General features: G+C 50.0%; 1 protein-coding gene across 1 annotated transcript in view; it reads left to right on the top strand.

Moving 5' to 3' along the window:
* Positions 1 to 20,151, top strand: part of PPM1H (protein phosphatase, Mg2+/Mn2+ dependent 1H) — a 226,381-nt gene that overhangs the window by 179,803 nt on the left and 26,427 nt on the right. Inside the window, exons 7-8 of the mRNA XM_036458585.2 lie at positions 8,079 to 8,142; positions 10,443 to 10,550. Coding sequence (XP_036314478.1) covers positions 8,079 to 8,142; positions 10,443 to 10,550 — 172 coding nt within the window. The remainder of the gene's footprint in view (positions 1 to 8,078; positions 8,143 to 10,442; positions 10,551 to 20,151) is intronic.

The raw sequence follows: 20,151 nt of genomic DNA, 5'->3' as shown, positions 1-20,151 counted from the left end.
TTCTTTTCTAAGTTACGACTTTCTACTACCATATACACGATGGGGCAAAGGTAGGTTTACAGTTGTGACTATGCGAAACACAGAACTTATTCTGGCATCATTATTAATTACTGCATTATTTTCCATACGAACAACTATAAACCTACTTTTGCCCCACCCTGTGTTGGTGATAAAAAAAAAAACCAAAGAAACTTTTAAATATATTTTTATTGATTTCAAAGAGGAAGGAAGAGAGAGAGAGAGGGAGGGAGGGAGGGAGGGAGGGAGAGAGAGAGAGAGAGAGAGAGAGAGAGAGAGAGAGAGAGAGAGAGAGAGAGAAACATCAGTGATAAGAGAGAACCATTGACCGGCTGCCTCCTTCATGCCCCTCTCTGGGGATCAAGTCCAAAAACCCGGGCATGCGCTCCTGGTTCATAAGTCAACGCTCAACCACTGAACTACACCATCCGGGTGGAGAACCCAAAATCTTAATTACGAAAGAGAAGTCCACGGTGTCACTGGTGGAATTCAGCCCTGAATCTCTGCCACAGGAAAGCTTATGAAGACAAAATGAATGGGGAAGTGAGAATTTACATTATGTCTTTAGAGGGAAGCTTGTGTGCAAAGGAGGAAGTGCCAGCTTTGATTCCTTCATTCATCCATTCAGCCAGTAATGACTTTGCATCCATAATGTGCCGGCACGGTTACAGATACCAGGACATAGCGCAGTGCCTGCCGCCAGGAGCTGTTTTTCGGTGGGGAGAGGGGGGCAGAATTTAAACAAATGAACAAATTAATAAACGAGATGGCTTTCGTTTGTGCTGCTTACATGCCAGGAAGGGCTGGAGCAGGAGAAGCAGGAGCACCGTGGCCAGAGGAGGCTGTGTGATGCCCGGGAGCCGGCCAGGGAGGGCCTGGGGGTGGCACGGCCCAGGCAGAGAGCAGGCCAAGGCCCGTGGCACGTTAACTAAACAGCAAGGAAGCTGTTGTCACGAGCGCTGCGGGATGATACAAGATGGCAGGTCAGTGTGCAGAGGTCAGATTGTGCCCCCCCCCCCCCCCCCCCCCCGTCTCTGGTTACACTTTAAGATGGTGGAAAGCCCATGGAGACATTTATGCTGAGGAGTGATGACTGTGGATTAAGAGAAAAATGGTGTGGGAGACCTGAGCACAGCCCTCTGGGCCAGGCTAAGAATATAAGCAAAGGTTTTCCTGATAAAATTTACAAAGCTGAGCCAGAGACAAGACTCGGCATCCCCGAGGAGTCCGGGGGTGGCACCTCCCCAGGAGGGTGAGGATGTGAGGTGGCCGCCCGGGGCTCAAGGTCACATGTCACAGCCCAGGGAGCAGCCGGCCCGGGGGCCGAGAGGGCCGTGCCTGCGAGCGAGCATCAGCTGTGGCCAGCGCACCCCACCCGAGGCTTAGAAGGCACCATGGGAAACAGGAAGGCGCTTTGCTTTCGTTTTGCAAACCCATAAATGGAGCAGGGGATTCGGGAGGGCAGGATGACGCCGCCGCCTGGGGGGCGGAGTGCCCACATAGTTGCATGTTTGTCAGACACAGGCACCCATTGACACTGGGCACCACAGGTAGCAAAACAGAGAACTTAGGGGGACTGGGGGTGAACAGGGAGCAGTAGAGAAAATAAACACAGTAAAGAAGCAAAATACTTGAAATGTTAGGCGGAGGCAAATGCCATGGGGGGGAAATCCAGCAGAGACGGGAACAGGAAGTTTGGGGGAGGAGAGTGGTTTTACAGAAGGCCGTTTCATTACTTGGGTTTTATTTAGAGCCTCAGTGGAAAGCCACCGGAGGGTTGGAGGAGGGTAGGGACGCGGTCTGACATTTTAAAGTAATTACTCTGGTTGCTCTGAGACTAGAGGTACAGGACACGAGAGAACAGTTTTCAACACCTCCGCAGCCTTCTCCCTAGTCTGGGCACCATCCTCTCGGGCCCGGATTATTAGAGGCCCAGCGGGCCATTGCAGTATGTTGGCAGGAGACGGTGCCAGGACTATGGCGGTGAAGGCGTTGAACACTTTTCCAATGCTGCATCTGGAAGGTAGAGATGGCAGTCTTTGGTATCATGTTAATAGACCAAATACTCAATTCCTATTGTTCCCTTCTCCCTGTAAGATCAAGAGGCAAGGAATGGCAGGCTTGCTAGCAAGAGAAGTATTAAAAGGATTTGCCACACGTGGAGGCGGGGTCGGGAGCAGGTACCCCCAGAAGGAAGCTAGAACGGCTGGGTGAGGAGGGGGGCTGGCCGGGAGCCACAGCAGGCGTGAGCCCGTGGCTCAGACAGCATCTCTGAGGGCGGGGCGTTCTTGGGCAGCCTCGTGGCAGGTGCTGCCGGAGCAGCGACGAAGGCCCTCGGGGAAGCAGGTAGGAGTTTGCTAAGTTAGGATTCCAGAGGCACTATCAACACAGGTAACTGTCCCTGAGAATAACACCAAGGGCAAGAGTGGAAAGGCAATCTGTGAACCGATTGGCGTCATCAGAGAAGGTGGGAGAATACAGTATTCCAAAAGGGGGCAGGAGCATCGGGCCGGTGGAGTGTAGGTGTGGAGGGTGAGGCTGCAGGAGGAGCCGTAGAGCCCCTGGCTTGGGGGGGAGGGGGAGGGTCTGAGGAGCAGCAGCCACTGGGGAGGGTACGATCCGGGCACAGCTCAGACGCACTCACTGGCCACTCATTCACTTGGGAATCTCCCCCTTTGTGATGGGGTTTCTGGGCTGGATGATCATGGATGTGCTGACTTAGTAAGAAACTTTACGATTTCTTTTAGTATTTCAGTCAAGAAGAGGAAACTGTGCGGAGAACAGCTAAGTTGCTTTGTAGGCGGCCGGAAAGCTATGTCCAGCGTCTATAGACACTGTGTCTATGTGAATCAGTGTTTTCAGCCTTTTCAAACCCTAAATCCCTCCCATTCCTATTTAAGCATTAATATTGATATCTCATTGTCTACTCTGCTGTTGAATCTCTCTTCTGTGCCTTTCCACCAGACGGGAATCATTTTTCAGATTGCACACACTTTCACCCGCGTGCCTCCTGGGAACACTGATGCACCCTTGTCTGGTTAGCTCGGCCTGGAGGAAGGTCCCTGAGGACTTGGTTCTGCTTAACGTTTTTTCCAGATCATGGAGGAAATAGCAGAGCCACTTAGCAAATTTAACGTGACACAGCATAGGAGGAGAGCTGGTGTTTTGGATGAGAGGACATGAATTCAAACGTCTCTGGGTGGATTGGAGCAATGGACTGAAACCAGCAAGATAAAATGAATGAGGGCAGCAGAGTTTTCCGCTCAGAGTGACATACCGGTTGTGTAAACATAAACCAGAGGAGCCCGTGAACCACTCTTGCCTGTTTTCTCGCAGACTGGCGGGCTTTGATTTGGTCGGCGTTTTTTGTGCTAATTTTTTGACTCATCATTTCAGTATATGACCCCAAACCACACATATACCGACGCGTGCACATGATGCAAATATAAGCTGCAGCTATTTAAAGAGGAACAAGTCAATCTCAAAGCAGCAGCCCTTGCTTTCTGATGTGAACCACAGCTTAAGTGTTTTCAGATCTGACTGCCCTTCTCCGAGGACGCAGACAAGCTCGGTCGCCCCCAATGGCCCCGACCACAGTGCTTGGTGCTTAGTTAATGAATATTTGAATGGACAGGGACTGGGTGGTTCGAGATGGGGCCCTGGGTCCTGGGAAGAACAGCTGAAGGAACTGGGGAGGAAACGTGGAGATAGCTCTCATCAAATACTTGCAGAACTTCAAGGAGAAGAGAGACAGGAATTATTTCATGTTTCTCCAGAAGACAGACCACACATATCAATGACTGGCTGTTTGGGTCAATTGAAGAACTGACTGGGGACGTCCTTCAGTGGAGTGGGCTGTGGGTGATATTAAGGTCCTGGGACAGTGACTGTAGCATCCCACGTGATGGCAGAGGCCAGGGACCGATAGGAGCTGTGCTGGAGGGAGGATTCCTGCATCTGGGGTACTTGGTGGTCTTTCTGTCTCTCCCAGAGCTTAGCCTTTTGGTGGGTCCAACACAACCGGTGCCTTGTCTTCTCAGCTTTGCAGAATCCACATGGCCAGGGAAGGGATGGCTTAAAAAACAATGTTTAGGGCAATCTTCTGAGGACACTGCCCTGTGTTAGAGAAAGCCCTTTAATTGGGCTTGAATTTTTTTTTTTCCCCCTCATCTCATCTTTTTGTCAGTTGGCCTCATAAATATTCATAGAGGAGTTGACCCAAAATAAGAGTTATTCTAAAAAGTCTTTCTAAGCCTTTCAGCTACGCTTCAAGTAATTATTTGAATATGATCTCTGCCCGGTTATACTATTGTAAAACTAGTGAGTAATCCGTTTCAGGAGTTATTTTTAAAAATTTAATCAGGATTTCAGAAATCGTAGGATGATCTGATGTGAAAGAAGAGTCATTTTTCATTAATCTCCGGTCACGAGAGCCTCTGTGTCCTGGAGCTCTCAGGCTTCAAGCCTCTGTCCTGATCCTCTCGCCCTCCCCAGTTGAGAAGGACGGAAGCCACGGCAGAGTTGGACGCATGGACTCAGGCCCACGGCCCAGACGTGGACCGGAGTGAAGTACGAACAGCAGGCAGGCCTTCGGGTGGGCAGAGAGTGGGGTGGCCCTGAAGCTGTGAGAACTGACCTGAGGAGCCGGCTGTCTGTGGGAGAGGCTCCCCTGGACTCTGACCACACCCCGCCTTTTCTGTTTGCCCCTGTAGACTGTCTAGTGCAGCAGCTGCCAGTTTTGTCCACACGTGGTCACCTTTGGCCCTTTAACCTCACACTGAAAACTTTCCTCCCTCTTTTGCCAAAAGTCCCCCTCCATCCAGTGCCTGCTGTTCCCGCACCGGGCAGTGGATAACAATGGGCTCCTTGAGTCTCTCCAGCTGGAATAAGAAAAACCCAGAGCTCAGCCCTGACATCACATCTCTTTGGTGTGTTTTCTGGGAAAGTCCAATTTAGCCTGAGGGTCACTAACATGTGTGTGATCTGGGGAGAGGAACTCAACACCTCTGAGCCTCAGTACTCTTGTGTGTAAGGTCTTGGAGTAGTTTCATTTTTTTAAAATAATTATTGTTGAAAGTATTACATATGTCCCTTCCCCCCCCCCCATTGACCCCCCTCCAGCCTGCCCGTCCCCTCTACCCTGCCCCAGGCCTTCAGCACCTCATTATCTATGTCCATGGGTTATGCATTCAGGGTCTTCAGTTGATTACCTCCCACTACCCACCCTTTCCCGCCTTCCCTCTGAGATTCCGCACTCTGTTCCATGCTTCCATGCCTCTGGGTCCACTCCCTTCATCAGTTTATTTAGTTACTTAGATTCCACATGAGTGCGATCAGGTCATACTTTGTTTTTCTCTTACACTGCGTTTCTTCAAAAAATTAAATGTGGATCTGCCATTTGACCCAGGGATCCCACTTCTAGGAATATATCCTAAGAAACCTGAGGCACCGATCAGAAAGAATGTATGCACCCTATGTTCATAACAGCACAATTTTAAATAGCAAAGATCTGGAAACAGCCCAAGTGCCCATCAGTAGATGGGTGGATAAAAAAGCTGTGGTGCATTTATACTGTGGACAGCTGTGGTGGGGGGAAAGGATCTCTTACCCTTTGAGGCAGCATGGAGGACCTGGAGAATATCATGCTAAGTGAAACAAGTCAGTCTTTGGCGGTTTTAGGCACTGTAAGCAAGCACCAAGCTCAGTGCTTGGCATGGAGAGGTGTTCAGTAACTCATTGTTAGCTGGCATTAATTTATACAGACTCTTCGATCAAGTTACCAGTTTTAACTCTCAGGCCTTTTATTCTTTATTATTCAAGACCTTAAGTATGGAGGGAAGTCCAGCTACCTTCATGATGAACTGTACTTAGGACCCCGAAAGGTTGAGGGGGAGGGTATTGTACTTTCTCTTTTTACCTAGTTCTTCACCTTGGTCATCTGTGGGGGCGGGCTCACATTTGATTGAAAACCAACAGTGGCAGAAACAGAATAACCCTTCCTTATCCAGGGTTCTCTTCTGTTTTTAGTGGGATTGTTTTGTTCTTGAAGATGAAGAAACAGAAGCTAAAATACGATATTAGAACTTATAATTGTCCTGATCCTGTGGGTGACAATTCCGGGAAGTCTAGAGAAGGTCCCGGTGCCTGATTCCCATCCCCAGAGGTCCAGATTCATTGCTCCGCGGTGGGACCTGGCCAAAGGGTTGCTTAAAAGCCCTCATGGGTGACTGAACATGCAGCCTCGGCTGTGAGCACTGGTCTACAGGCCCATTCGATCCCAAGCTGAGCCTGTGTCCTAATAATAGCGGCTTGTTCCCAATGACTTGTATACTACAGTGTTTTAAATAGTTCATGTGGGTATAAAGACATCTAAGGAGTTTTCTCCCCTTTGGGGAAATTGAGTAGATTTAGGGGCAGGAGGTTCTGATTTTGACAGTCCGGCTCTGGAGCACCTCTGGGCTCACCTGACAACAGCCCCAGCCTGTGCCAGGCCTCAGCTGTGCCAGGCCTCAGCCGTGCCAGGCACTGTGCTGAATGCACCCAGAGCTCATCGCATTCCCTGGCCCACTGGGATCCTCACAGGCCTGTTTTCGCCCTGGGATCATGAGGATCCTGAGGTCCAGAGAGGCTCCCCCCACCTGCCCAGGCTGCACAGAGGGCAGTGCGGAGCCCGAGCCCACCCCACCCCCTGAGTAGCTTCCTGGGAAATAAGGATGCACCTGCGTCAGCCTTGGGGTTGCATTCTTTAAATTGGGTTGCATTCTCTTGTATATCGAGAGGTTCACTCCCAACTTGCCTGGATATATCAGGACTGGGAGGCCATTTTGACGTTACTCTATTTTGTTTTTTATTTTTAAATGTATTTTTATTTATTTCGGAGAGGAAGGGAGAGGGAGACATAGAAACATCAATGATGAGAGAGAATCATTGGTCGGCTGCCTCCTACACACTCCCCATGGGAGACGGAGCCCGAAACCCAGGCATGTGCCCTTGACAAGAATCGAACTCACTCTAGATCCACTGAGCCAAACTGGCTAGAGCAGGAGCCGTTATTTTGGAAAAGCATCCTGCTTCTGGAACCTAACCTAGCAGAACCTACCCCAACCTCTGCTTTGTCTTCCTAATATTTCTTTGAGGTGGTGAGCAGGCAGTGTCATCCCCATTTTGAAGAAAGGGAAACTGGTATGCCACGTATTAATTATGTCCTAAATATTAGTAATAGCTCACTAATTGGGTTCTAACTAAGTGCCAGGCTCTGTCCTCAGCTGTTTACATCCTGCGTGATTATCCTCCTTTCCTAGGTGAGGAAACCGAGACCAGCACAGGGGAAGCGACCTGCTCAGGATGCAGGTGGTAATCGGGCGCCATGTCTGTTGGCTTGTGTTTAAAATTCCTTGTGAGCAAAATTGCGAGACACAGGCTTCATCTGCTCCCCAGCCCCGGCTTGTGCCGTGTGTGCGTGGCATCTGGACAACCATGTCTGAAACCACTGAGGCATCAACCGGGTTCCTGTGTGTCGAATGGCCATTTAATAGCTATTGTGAAACAGAATTTTCCGCCAACCTTGAATATCACACTGAGGTCAAGCAGCCATCCCCACACCGGGCTGCTTTGGTGTAAACCACCCCCAGGGTGAGATCTGGCCCTTGGCTCACATTCACTCTCCATCCATCCACGTCAGAGCTCCGCCCTTTCTCACCGTTCGAGGTTAATGACAGGCCCTGTCACCGGTGCTGGCACTTCATTATCCCACGGCACTGAGCGCTCAGGACAGGGGCCCCTCCCCTCCGTGCTCATTATGAATGGGCCAACTTACTCTTTCCCTCTTCAAGCATACAAAACCTTATGTTCTGGTTCATTAAAATATGCACACACACACACACACACACACACACACACACACTGCTGTGGGGAGAACAGCTCTTTCTAAAGAAGGAGCCCGGCAGTGTGCTGAGCGGATGGAGTCTCGGGGAGAAGGAAGCACCGAGCAGCCTGTGTCGCGGGAGCGGGTCACTGACTGAGTGCAAACCTGTTAAAGGATGTTGTTTGTCCCCCTACAGGGCGTACAAAACCATTGAGGATGATGACTTGAAGTTTCCCCTCATCTACGGAGAAGGCAAGAAGGTAGGCATCCGCCTCCCCCAGACGGAGAACGAGGCCGTGTCTACAGAGCCGGGGCGGCCTGTGCCTTCCACTTCGCAGCGCCTGGTCCTACGGCCCTGACAGCGGAGGGAGCCTCCTGCCCTGAGGGTCCCAGCAGTGGCTCGCGAGCTCTGGGGGAGGGGGAGAGAGTCGGTTTTGTGAAAATAGCAGTCCCCTTACCGGGTGTGACATGACCACTTGCACATACATCAGCGCATTGTGCATCTGACAACAAGCCCCAGGCCGGCGGAGCCTCTCGGGCGCCGCCACGCAGCCGCAAGGGGTGGTCCTCCTCGTGCTCACACCCCACCTGCAAGTCTGCTTCTCCCCGTGGCCTGAGGGAGGGGACCCAGAGCCTCACTGTGACGAAGCTGTGGGCCACAGGGACCCGAGCGCACGCCGGGACAGCACAGCATCCCTCCCGGCGCCAGGCCCCGTGGGCACCGCACGCCGAGCAGCAGGCACTGCTGACGCGGAGGAAGCTGTGGTCTCGGGGGTCTGTGCGCAGAGCCTGGGGGCGGCTGCCGTCCTGGAGCGGAGATGAGGCGGCTCTGGAGCCCGTTCCCCATCAGAACGAACACCTTCTGAGTCACTGCGTCCTTCCTGCAAACAGAGGCGTCCGGCCAGGTGCCGAGGGCTCCAGGGAGAAGGGAAGAACGTGGCCGCCTTCGGAAGAGTGCTCAGCGGGCGTTTTCCCAGCATTGGGTAGTTTTTAGCAGGAGGAACTGACTCATAAGAAAACTGGATGATGCCTTCCTGAGCAGAACTTGAGTGTGTGTGTGTGTGTGTGGGTGTGTGTGTGTATGTGTGTGTGAGAGAGAGAGAGAGAGAGAGAGAGAGAGAGAGAGAGAGAGAGAGAGAGGGAGGGAGGGAGGGAGGGAGGGAGGGAGGGAGGGAGGGAGAGAGAGAATTAGATTTGAGAGCTCTGTGGAGCCCAGTGGCGATTTCATGGGAAGGCATTTGATGGAGAGAAGGGAAACGTGACTATCTGATCCATGTAGCGACCACTTTTCAGACGAACTTGCCCCTTTCCTGGAGACGGGACACCCACCTCACGTCCATGGTTGAGGATCGTGACAAGGAAGGGCTCTTCCCGAGAAAAGTACCTGAGCCTCTGAGCACCATGGCACCATCAGTGCGATCACTCCGCCCAGGGCCCCGCGGCGCCTGGCGCTCTCCGGGGGCTGAGATTCTCGCCTCCTTGGGGGGGGGGGGGGGGGGAGGCTCAGGGCCATGTCCCCCGAGGGCCGTACCCCCAGCCTGGCACCCGACACCGGGCAGGCCTTCAACAACCGCCTGAGGATTAAGTCAGACACTCGGTGATGTTCACCATACTGTCCTCCACATAACGCAAGCGGACAGATTTGTTCTTTGAAGATTATCAACAGTAAGGCTTAAAGGAGCCAAAACCGGTTTGGCTCAGTGGATAGAGCGTCTGCCTGCGGACTGAAGGGTCTCAGGTTTGATTCCGGTCAAGGGCATGTGCCTTGGTTACGGGCACATCCCCGGTAGGGGGTGTGCATGAGGTAGCTGGTCGATGTTTCTCTCTCATCAACGTTTCTGGCTATCTGTCTTCCTTCCTCTCTGTGGAAAATCAATAAAATATATTAAAAAAACAAAACAAAAACAAAAACAAAAAAAACTTAAAGGAGCAAGGTTTTCCCCGTCAAGAAAAAGTTCAATGTACCAGGACATGGCACTCCTCCGGTGTGTCAAGTAGCTGGGGCTCGGTGGCCCTGGGATGTACAGCGGCCGGTGCTGTCACCGGGGCTGTGACCTATTTAAAGGCCGCATGGTCCGTCGCCCGGCTGCCCGCAACCCCGCTGCACGGCCCCTCTGGGGGTCGCACGGTTTTACTAGTGCCTATATTACGGTGCCAGAGATATAGCTGGTGTTCTGCACGTACTTGTGGAGTGGGTGTATGCCAGACAGATGGACAGACAAATGGATGGATGCTGTTGGGTTTGATTGGAACTGAAATAGTAGCTGTGGACATCACACCTGTATTGGGTTTGGTTTATTGAACCCCCTTCCCTCTGGTCTCTACAAAAGAAAGCAGGACACAGACAACAGCCACCCATCACACTTAGGATAACTGGTGGAAAAGCCACTCGCCAAGGACATAGTGATCTTGGTGAGCGAGCCCCTCCTTGGAAACAGCTACCCGCCTTGGTTGGCAGCGAGAGGGAGAGGAACTGGGGGAGTATTGCTTCTCTCTGGGCCCGTGGCGGCTGCGCGGCTCGTACGGGGGAGTTTCTCAGGACCCTCTGCTTTCCTCGCAGGCCCGAGTGATGGCGACCATCGGAGTGACCCGGGGGCTGGGGGACCATGACCTGAAGGTGCATGACTCCAACATCTACATAAAGCCATTCCTGTCGTCAGCTCCGGAGGTACTGCTGGAGCGTTTCGTTTCTATTTTGTACAATGAAGTATTTTCTTACGTTGCTCCTCCTGTGACTCTCACCCCATATCCGGCTGCCGTCGGCTTGTCTGGCATGTACCTCGGCACTCGCTCTCATGTCTGTTTCTCCTTCCCACCCCATTCTCGCATGGACGGTCCTGTCTCACCCCTGCATGGCCTCTGCCCTGGTAGCTGCATAGCCTCCTAGCGGCCTCCCGTCGCCTCAGTCCATCCCACGTGTGGCTGTTGGCTGTTAGGTAGACTTTACCAAACAGCTACTGTGACCTTGTTTGCGTAGAAGCTTTAAACAGCACATGACCTGGAGAATAAAGCCCAGGCTCCTCCTTTTTTGGGGGGCATTCAAGGCTTGTTATAGATTGGTCTAACTTTTTAATCTGATTTGTTCCCTTACTGCAGCCTGAAGGAATTTACTATTTCCTACTCCTGGCTTTCAGTTTCCCATATGTACTTAACCTATTCCTTCTACCTAGAATGCCTTTCCTACCCATCTCCATACACCCAAATTCTTTTTTTCTCTAGAATTTAACAAAAATGCTCCTCCTGTGGAGACTTCTGTGACCCCCCCACCCACCTTCCTCAATCAGCATTAATTACCTGGAGAGCTGGGGTCATTCAGTTGATATATGGAGAAGCTAATTGAAAAACAAGTCATAAATTTCGGTTAAAAAAATCATTTTTCATATAATACAGAAATAATATCAGGTTCTATTTCAGAGTATATAATTTCAAAAAGATTTTGCTTCTAAGTTATAGAAAAACATAATGGTAGTTTAGAGATATATTTTTCTCACATAACAAGGAGTCTGTTCTCTGGGGTCTGCCGGTGGCATAGCATCTCCAATGTGCCAGGGCTGGGTATCTCTTGTCTGACTTTCACTTTGCGGTTGCAAGATGGTGGCAGCAGCTCCAAGCATGACATTTTCACACAACACAGGAGGGAGGGACAGACACTCACTTGCAAATCTTTGGCCAGACTATCTCACATGACCCCCCTCGCTACAGGAAGGCCAGAGGGAGAGAGAGAGTTTTAACTTTCCCGATGTCCGAGGTAGAAGGGAGCCAGGGACGAGTCAGACCGGGTTGCCTCCCATGTGACTGTTGAAGCGATGCCTTGTGCTGGGAGTTCCCAGAATGCTCAGCCAGGGCTCCATCTGCATGTTCTCCCCAAGGGCCGGAGCTGTGTGAGCGAAGGCTCTTTCTGTTGGAGGAAACAGAAACCCACTCCAGCTAACTCAGAAAAAGGGACATGCTTATTCTGAAGCTGTTGGAAGAGGTGTTTGTGGTGTACAAGAACGTGTGAGCAGCCAGGCGTGTGGGGAGGTGGTCCTGGGCCCAGGGCGTCCTGGGGACCTCAGCAGGGGAGGCTGTCCCCTTCGGGGGGGCTGCCGTTAATGGGAGCGGCCAGGTTCTGTGTGTCTCTGCTGCCGGTCAACCCAGTCTCCCCCTCTCCCGGTCCAGATCACCAGAGGGGAATCCCATTGGCCACAGTGACTTTCCCAGCTGTAGCGTGTCCTTCAGACGGTGTGTCCACTCCAGAGCCGCTGGTGGGCACCGTCACCTAGGCCTGCCCCTTTGGCAGGGCTGTGAGCAGGGGTAGTTTCTTCTCTAGCTGAGGCTGGCATCCAAAATGCACTCACCACTCACCCACAGGCAGAGAAGGCCACCGAGAGGCAGGTCCCTAGTAAGTATCAGGCATGGAAGACACAGATTTCCTGAGATCATCGAGGATGTCAGGTGAGGTTAGCTGGGTAGAAGTGATAATTACTACTCGTCAAGATCCTGCAAAGGTCTCTTTTAGCCCTCCTAGCAATTCTGTGTGATGAGGACCACTGCGACATCAAAGTGCCCTGGCCCCTCAGTTCTGGTCCATATCAGGACTCATAGATTCATGGCCAGAGAAAAAAGAATAAATATGAAACTCAGGCATTTCTGTGTCTTCCCTCTTGGGAGAGGCATTTATCAGACACATTAAATGGTGCCGTCACCTTTCTGCTTCCCAAAGGGGACAGAGGCAGTGTGACTCGTGTTCCATGGCAGGGAGCGTCTCAGAAAACACCATTTTACTTCTTAAAGCAAAGTGAAAACCTCACCCCCCACTCGGACACACACGTGCTTTCTATTTAAAGTGAGGACAAGAGGCTTGGTTTGGTTTGAAGAAGAACGATCTCTAATGCAGTGAAATTATAGCTATTTCAGTCGTTCTGCTGCTGTGCATCCCAAGAGGAGACTGTAGCTTTAAAACGTGGGCCTGTGTGGGAAACTCCCTGAGGACTGATGGAACTTCCCAGCTGGCTGATCAGAAGCCCCAGCTCATCTGTCTTCAGTGATTCCCGTTTGCAGGGAAGTGGGTTGATCTGTCCCACATTGGTGAGGAACGGGGAAGGCTTGAAAAGGAAACTGGCAATCCTGGAAAAATGTACATGGTCTTAGAGAAGCATAGAGTGGAATGAAGTGTTGAGTTTTTATAATGATAGTAACAGCTCATATTTGTTAACTACTTAGTCTGGACCAGACAACATACTTTATTTACATGTGGATGCAGTATCTCATTTAATCCTCACAGCTCTGTGAACTACATGTGATTATTATACCCATTTCATAGAATGGGAAATTGAGACCCAGGAAAGTGAAATAACTCCCCCAATGGTGTACAGTTATTAAATAGCAAGATGGTACTTACACCAAGGCCTGTCCAATCCAATCAGTGCGCTCAGGGGAGAGACGCCGGGCTCCAGGATATTTCTTTGGATAGTGGCCAGCGGACCCCTGGGTGCTGGTTCGAGGGGCTCTGAAGAGAGACCTTGGCCTTGGGACCTCAGTGTCCAGCTTTTCGGAGAAATACTGCCGGCCTCAGACTTAAGTTATAGGCGATGATGAGATGATGATGTAGAAAGAAAAAAAAAAGTAATTGAGAAAGGCAGTAATGATGTTCAGTGTGTGCCAACCTAGGCCAGACAGCATTGTGCAAAATAAGATTGTGGACCCTTAATTTAGCCTAATGGGTAGGTTGTATAGATCCCAATATTCCCTTGCACAAGATTAAAATTGTTGTACATTTTAAATGCTTCCAGATGGAGCGGCCTTCGGCAGGGCCAGGAAAAGCGGAGGGAGATTAGAGGGAAGAGGAGGGGCCCCTTGGATTGGCTACTATGGAGGAGTGTAGAGAAAGGAGATGAGTACAGGGGACCCTCCTCCCCCATTTTTGGGACAGGAACTTCTTTCCCTGAGTGGCAGTGTTAAAGTCAGGCTCTAAGAAACAGTGAGGGCCTCTGTTGGGAGCCCAGGAAGCCAAGTGAACTGACTTAAACATCCAGTGAAGAACAGGCGCTCCCTGTCTTCTTCCCCCAGCCCCTCCCTGCCCCGGCTTTCTGGCCGTGACTTCCTAAGAGCATTCCTGCGCTGAGCTTCGTCTTTGCCAAGCATGGATCTCTTTCACATTTGGATTCTAAATTACAAACCACACTGAAATGGTGGGCTGGGGGAGAGGTGATTTCGTTCTAAGAAAAGAGGCTAAAAAACCTTGGAAATCAGCATTGTTCCCTTCATCATTGTAGCTCCTAATCTGATGTGATGAGTTAAATAAAAATAAATCAAAAGCATGTGGATCAAATTTACAAAAAAAAAAAAATGCACAGGGGTTTAAAAATTAGAGGAAGGTTTCTAGCCAAACACATTTTCAGTTCTGCTGAACTCAAGGCACTGGAAAAATCTCGAGTTTGCCAAACCTGAAGAGCAGCCGCCAGGTTTACTGAGCCTTCTCGGATCTCCCGAGCTCTACGGCAGGGACTTCTGGCCAAGAACTGAATCCCGAGAAAGGCCCCCGCCAACCAGCCAGGCCTGCTGGTCCAGGGTCGGGGGCGGTTGACTCTCCCCTGATCCCAGCACCTTGTGGTCTCCGAGTGACAGCATGAGATGCAGCCTCCTCCAGCCAGGTCTCCCATCCCGTTACTCAATGAAGCTCGTCATCATTCACCTGTTTCAAGGGGAGAAGGAAAGGATTTGTGAACCAAAGGCCCTGGGGCCCAGACCCTCTGTCTCGGCTTTGCAGTGGGCCCAGCCCAGCACACACAGCATGTTGTACAGCGCAGGCCCTTGGCCCCGGCCTGAAGCCCAAGCTTCCAGATGTTCTGTGCTCTACGCCCTTTCTGGCCTGTGTCAGAGCTAGGATTCCTCTAATGTTGCTCACACTTTCCAGCCTCCACTGTTGCCTGTTGCCCCCTTTTGAGCTCTTGAAAGAATGAGGTCTTTTTCTGCGTGGGGGCCGTGTGCAAAGCCAGCCCCCGCTCCGTGCGGCCGTTCCTCCCGCTCCTGCCAGAGGAACCGCAGGGAGCTCCGTTTCCTCTCGGCTTCGTTTTTCCTCTCCGTGTTCAGGATTCCTGGCAGCTGTTGTTTGTAACTCCAGTTCCACTCGTTTAGCCCATTCTTGGTTTCCTTCACTGAGGCGCGATTTTTCCTTGTATTGGAAAGAAGCAGCCTTCTCTAAAAGAAGGCAGAACGGGACCCGGGCATCTGAAGTCCAGCCCAGCCCGGGGTCCCCGTGGCCTGCCTTCAGGCTGGGTGGAAATGCCTACACCAACACGGTACCGGGAGGAGCAGGCGAGAACATCCATGAAATTGCCTGGCACAAGGCCTGCTCCGTGGTCAGTAAATACAAGGCTTCTGGAAGGCTTCACACTTAGAGGTTCCCAGGACTGACTTCCAGGTTAAGAGAGAATAACTATTTCGTTTGTGGCTCCCCTGTTATCTCCCATGAAAACAGGAACAATATTTAAGATCTCACGATGACACCTTAACATTTACAGTCTTTCTGATTCTTGGTAGCTTCTCATGCCCCAAGCCCAGCTCCCACTTGGGGAAAGAAAACGTTTTACTGAACTGTGTGCTCTCTACAGTCTGGCCAAATCAGAAGAAACATTGATGTGTAATGACATGGGCAGTGATTGTGCTATATTAAGTGAAGCAACATGATTGTATAGACTAAGATGGTATATACTATGTGATCATACATAGGTTAAAAAAAGGTTACATGTGTATGTACACACATATGCCTGTTTATGTTTATAGAAATCTTGAAGGAAGTTTTCTAAAGTGGTCACAGTAATTATCTTTGGGTAGTAGAAGAGGAAAAACTTGTTTTAAAAAATTCCCTAGACCCCCTCAAAAATGCTTCAGGAGGCGGTGCGACATAGTGGTTAGAAACTCAGACTGGCTGTGTGACCCTGAGACTGTTACTTTACCTAAATCTCAGCTTCCTCTTCAATAAAAAAGAGGACACTGGGGTGTTATACCCAAGAACCTAAAGAACAAATGACATACAAAGTACCTAGCACAGAACCTGGCATAAAACATATGAGTTCCTGGTTTCTCTTCACATTCCATCAAAACCACACATTTCCCTGGCTCTTTACAGAGGGCTCAGGGGCCCCGTGATGTGCATCAAGGAGGACACTGGGAACTTGTCCTCAAGGAGCTAGAATTTGGGGCCAGTTGGGAGGTGAGAATAGCCAAAGACTAATTAGCCATAAAGCCTGTGATTCCTGCTTCCTAAGAGACCAGGGGCATTCAGAGAAGGGAGAGACAACCATGTAATCAGAAGAAGGACAAGGTAAGTAGGAGAAGAAAAAGAAAGCAGGAGTGAGTCTGGTGTGAATAAAATTTGCCTTACAGGGTCAGATCTAGGAAAATGAGCTTGAAGGGCAATGGCCTATATAGAATAAACCTAATCTCTGTGGAGGGCCTTGACCTGCACCCACAGTAGGAGAGAAGGTCTCAGCCAGAGAAGTAGCCGATAAAGGCGGTGATGCAAGTCAGCCTGGAACAGAGGTGGGTGGGGAGTGGATGGTGGAGAGAGGGACGCAGGGAGCTGGTGTAGGACTGAAACTCCTGGCAGTGAGGGGCTGAGCTGAGGCAGGGGCTGGAACCTAAGAGACATTTCTTTTTTCTTTTCTTTTTTTTTAAATATATTTTATTGATTTTTACAGAGAGGAAGGGAGAGGGATAGAGAGTTAGAAACATCAATGAGAGAGAATCATTGATCGGATGCCTCCTGCACACCCCCTTTTGGGGATGTGCCCGCAACCAAGGTACATTCCCTTGACTGGAATCAAGACCATTCAGTCTGCAAACCGATGCTCTATCCACTGAGCCAAACTTAGGTCCTAAGATTCATTTCAAACTAACTAAACAATGTGACAAGAATTGATAGTCGATTTGATTTAAAGGAGAAGCAGAGTGAAGTTTAAAAAAATAATAATAATGACTGTAAGCTTTGCCACACTGTCTTGTGACACACTGTGGTTACTCTCCATCCTGCTGGTCGGAAGGAGCACCCAGAAGAGTAAAGAGAGTGATCATTTCCTTTTCTACATGTCAGATGACCATATAATGTAGCCTCTCAAGCAAGGCATTTTTGAGAGTTAAATGGGGCACCTTCTATAATAATACTGAGAAAACAACACACACAGGCCAAAACTATCTCGGGCACAAGGGGACGTGTGATCCCCGGGTGCGCCTCGCTGTCTCCTGAGCGTTGACTGAGTCAGTGCACCTCACGGCACTCATGTACCTCCACTCGCAGGCTGGGTCTCCTCTGACCCTCGTCTCCGTCAACAGGCATGCTAGTGAGCACAGACTTACCCCCCAGATGATTAATAGCCAGATTCAAGCCTTTGGTTCAGTGGTGAACTAGCCATTGGAAGCCCAGAGAAAGGGAAGGGTCGTGGGAGTACCCCACCATGTGAGCAGGAAGTTCCTCCCTGGAGCTTATCCACCTCTCTGAGCTGTAAGGTCCCAGGCCTGTGGAGAAAGTGGAGCCTGTGCCATAGCGGCCAGCCAGGCCCTGGGTACCGCTTCAGGCTGCTCTTCACACTACCTAATATTGTAGTTGTTTAGAAACTTTCCGAGCTACTAGATTGTATCTCCCCTCCAGAGTCAAGTGTTTATTTTGTCTGTAGATTGCTGAAGCAAAAAGAAACCCTCAAGAATACCTGCGGTATATTTAAAGTATACAATTATGCCCACAGCCAAAACAACCAGCTCCTTTTGGGTAGTATGAGCAGCCAACATATCTGTAACACTTACATGCCCCTTGATTCATGGACAGATGCTTTGAGGCCAGTCACAACAAGGTCTAACCCATCCTATGATGAAAGACTAGGAGAATGTTAGACCCACGAGCATCCCCCATGACCACCCCGTCCTCCTAACCTTTTCATTTCACACAGGGAGACACTGAAGATTTGAGAAGTCATGCCTCATTCCTTGCCACTTCCCAGCAGAAATCCAACACTTTGGCCAAACCAAACCATAGGAAGCCGCCCAGCCCCTCAGCCCTCTCTTACATCCCCAGCCTCTGGCTCCTGCATGTTCTAACGTGTAAGGTGTATGATCCAACTCCGGCTCCCCGACACGCTCCCTCTGATGAATCTTTACTTCACTCAGTGTTCCTGGCAGAGGTCAACAGACTGAAGTGGGAATGAACAAGGTGGCTTTGCTAACTACTAAGGAGTAGAGGTGGGCCTCAAACCCAACTCTTTTGCCACCAAATTCAGTGAGTGCTTCATGACATTGTGCAATGGAGACAGAATCACAATAGGGAAGTTGGATGCAGTCTCGGTGTCAGAGTGCCAATGCTGAAATACTCTGCTTGGTGTGTTGAATCACAAGGAGATATGCTGGAGTTCTGTTTTCTGGTGCAAGTGTCACATGTAGAGTTCTCTATAGGTTAGCTTTGGGGCTGGTTGGCCACATGGGATACAGGGGACAAGACTTTGTTCTCTCCTTATTTTCTACCTGTTGGCAGCTTTTTCCTTGAGAACGACCTGACTCTTCTCCAAGAACACTACTGAGAGTCCCCGTCACTGTTATTTTCTCTTTTTTAAATATATTTTTATTGATTTCAGAGAGGAAGGGAGAGAGAGAGATAGAAACATAAATGATGAGAGAGAATCATTGATCGGCTGCCTCCTGCACGCCCCACGCTGGGGATCGAGCCCACAACTGGGCATGTGCCCTGACTGAGAATCGACCCACAACCTCCTGGTTCATAGGTTGATGCTTAACCACTGAGCCATGCTGGCTGGGCCCAGTGACTATTGTTTTACATGAGACTTTCGGAACTGGATCCCACTCTTACTCATCTCCTTCCATGGACTCGGTGACTTTCAGTTGTATCGCCCTGAGATCAGTGCCTTGAAAAGTAACATGCAGTGCATGAGAATTTGTAGTGACCTTCCACATTATCTCATTTGATCTTTATAACAGCTTTGTGAGCGAGGTAGACGCGTGTATACAATATTTATTTTTCATTATTTTTTCCCAATTTTTAAACAATGATTTCAGAGATGAGAAACTTGATAGCTAAAGAAAATAAATGGCTTGTCTCAATGGCTAACCAAAGCTGGTTAGAAGCAGAGACCTGAAGGGAGGGCTCCGGCTCCTCCAGAAAGCCAGGCCTGCGCTGCAGGAGCTCGTTGCTCTGGGCCAAGGACTTAAAAGGGAAAAGGTTTGGGGAATCTGCTGAGCTGTTTAAGATGGAAAGGCTGTGAGAGCATCCTAGAGAAACAGCCGAGATTGGGCAAATGGAAGAATTGATGGATTCTTTTTAAAAGTCATTTTAAGAAGCCAGTATGAGCTCTCTTAACATGACATTGAAATTTCATCAGTAACAGAGCAAAGATGCCAACATATTTTAGACAAGCCCTGCAGCAGCAGCCTGCAGCCGGTACTGTATTAAAAGTTGCTTGTCATAAGCTCCTCTGAAAAACAGGTGCTCGGTGATGACATTAAGGACATCAAACCGGTTTGGCTCAGTGGATAGAGCGTCAGCCTGTGGACTGAAAGGTCCTGGGTTCGATTCCGGTCAAGGGCATGTACTTTGGTTGCGGACACATCCCCGGTAGGGGGTGTACAAAAAGCAGCTGATTGATGATTCTCTCTCATCGATGTTTCTAACTCTCTATCCTTCTCCCTTCCTCTCTGTAACAAATCAATAAAATATATATATATTTTTTTTTTATTTTTTTATTTATTTTTTTTTTTTAAAGGACATCTCTAAGTGCCGAAGGTTATTGATTGAATGGTTACCAAGTGCCAGGCTCTCTGCTCTGTTGCGGAGACAGAAACAAATGGGACAACTCAGAACTTGCCCCTAGGAGCTTAGAGCCTAGGACAGTTTTCGAGGTGGGGGTCCCCCACTACCTGCATCGGAATTACCTGGTCTTTATTTAAATAGGCTGATGCCTGAGCTCCGAGCTACATGATCAGAATTCTTAAAGGTGGACCCTGGAATCCTCGTTTGTTTAATTAGCACCAAGGGGTCCTTAAACACATTAAAGTTTGAGAATAACTGACCGTGCGGAGGAGACAGACAAGTGAACCCAGACGGGTAGCAAGAGGTAAAGGCTGTGCTGGTGGGCGGGAAAGGATTGTGACTGCAGAGGCCCAGGACGGAGATGTTGTGCTTTGGTCTTCCTCAGCCGGGGAGGAGAGGGGAGAGAAGGGAGGGGATGTTTTAGACACATTCTTAATCCAGAGGAGCAATGGGTCCGGAAAGGAGAGGCGCAAGAAGG

The sequence above is a fragment of the Pipistrellus kuhlii genome, unplaced genomic scaffold, assembly GCF_014108245.1.
Source record: "Pipistrellus kuhlii isolate mPipKuh1 unplaced genomic scaffold, mPipKuh1.p scaffold_m20_p_3, whole genome shotgun sequence".
In the NCBI taxonomy this organism is placed as follows: Eukaryota; Metazoa; Chordata; class Mammalia; order Chiroptera; family Vespertilionidae; genus Pipistrellus; species Pipistrellus kuhlii.
This window is presented reverse-complemented; position numbering and strand designations above follow the sequence as displayed.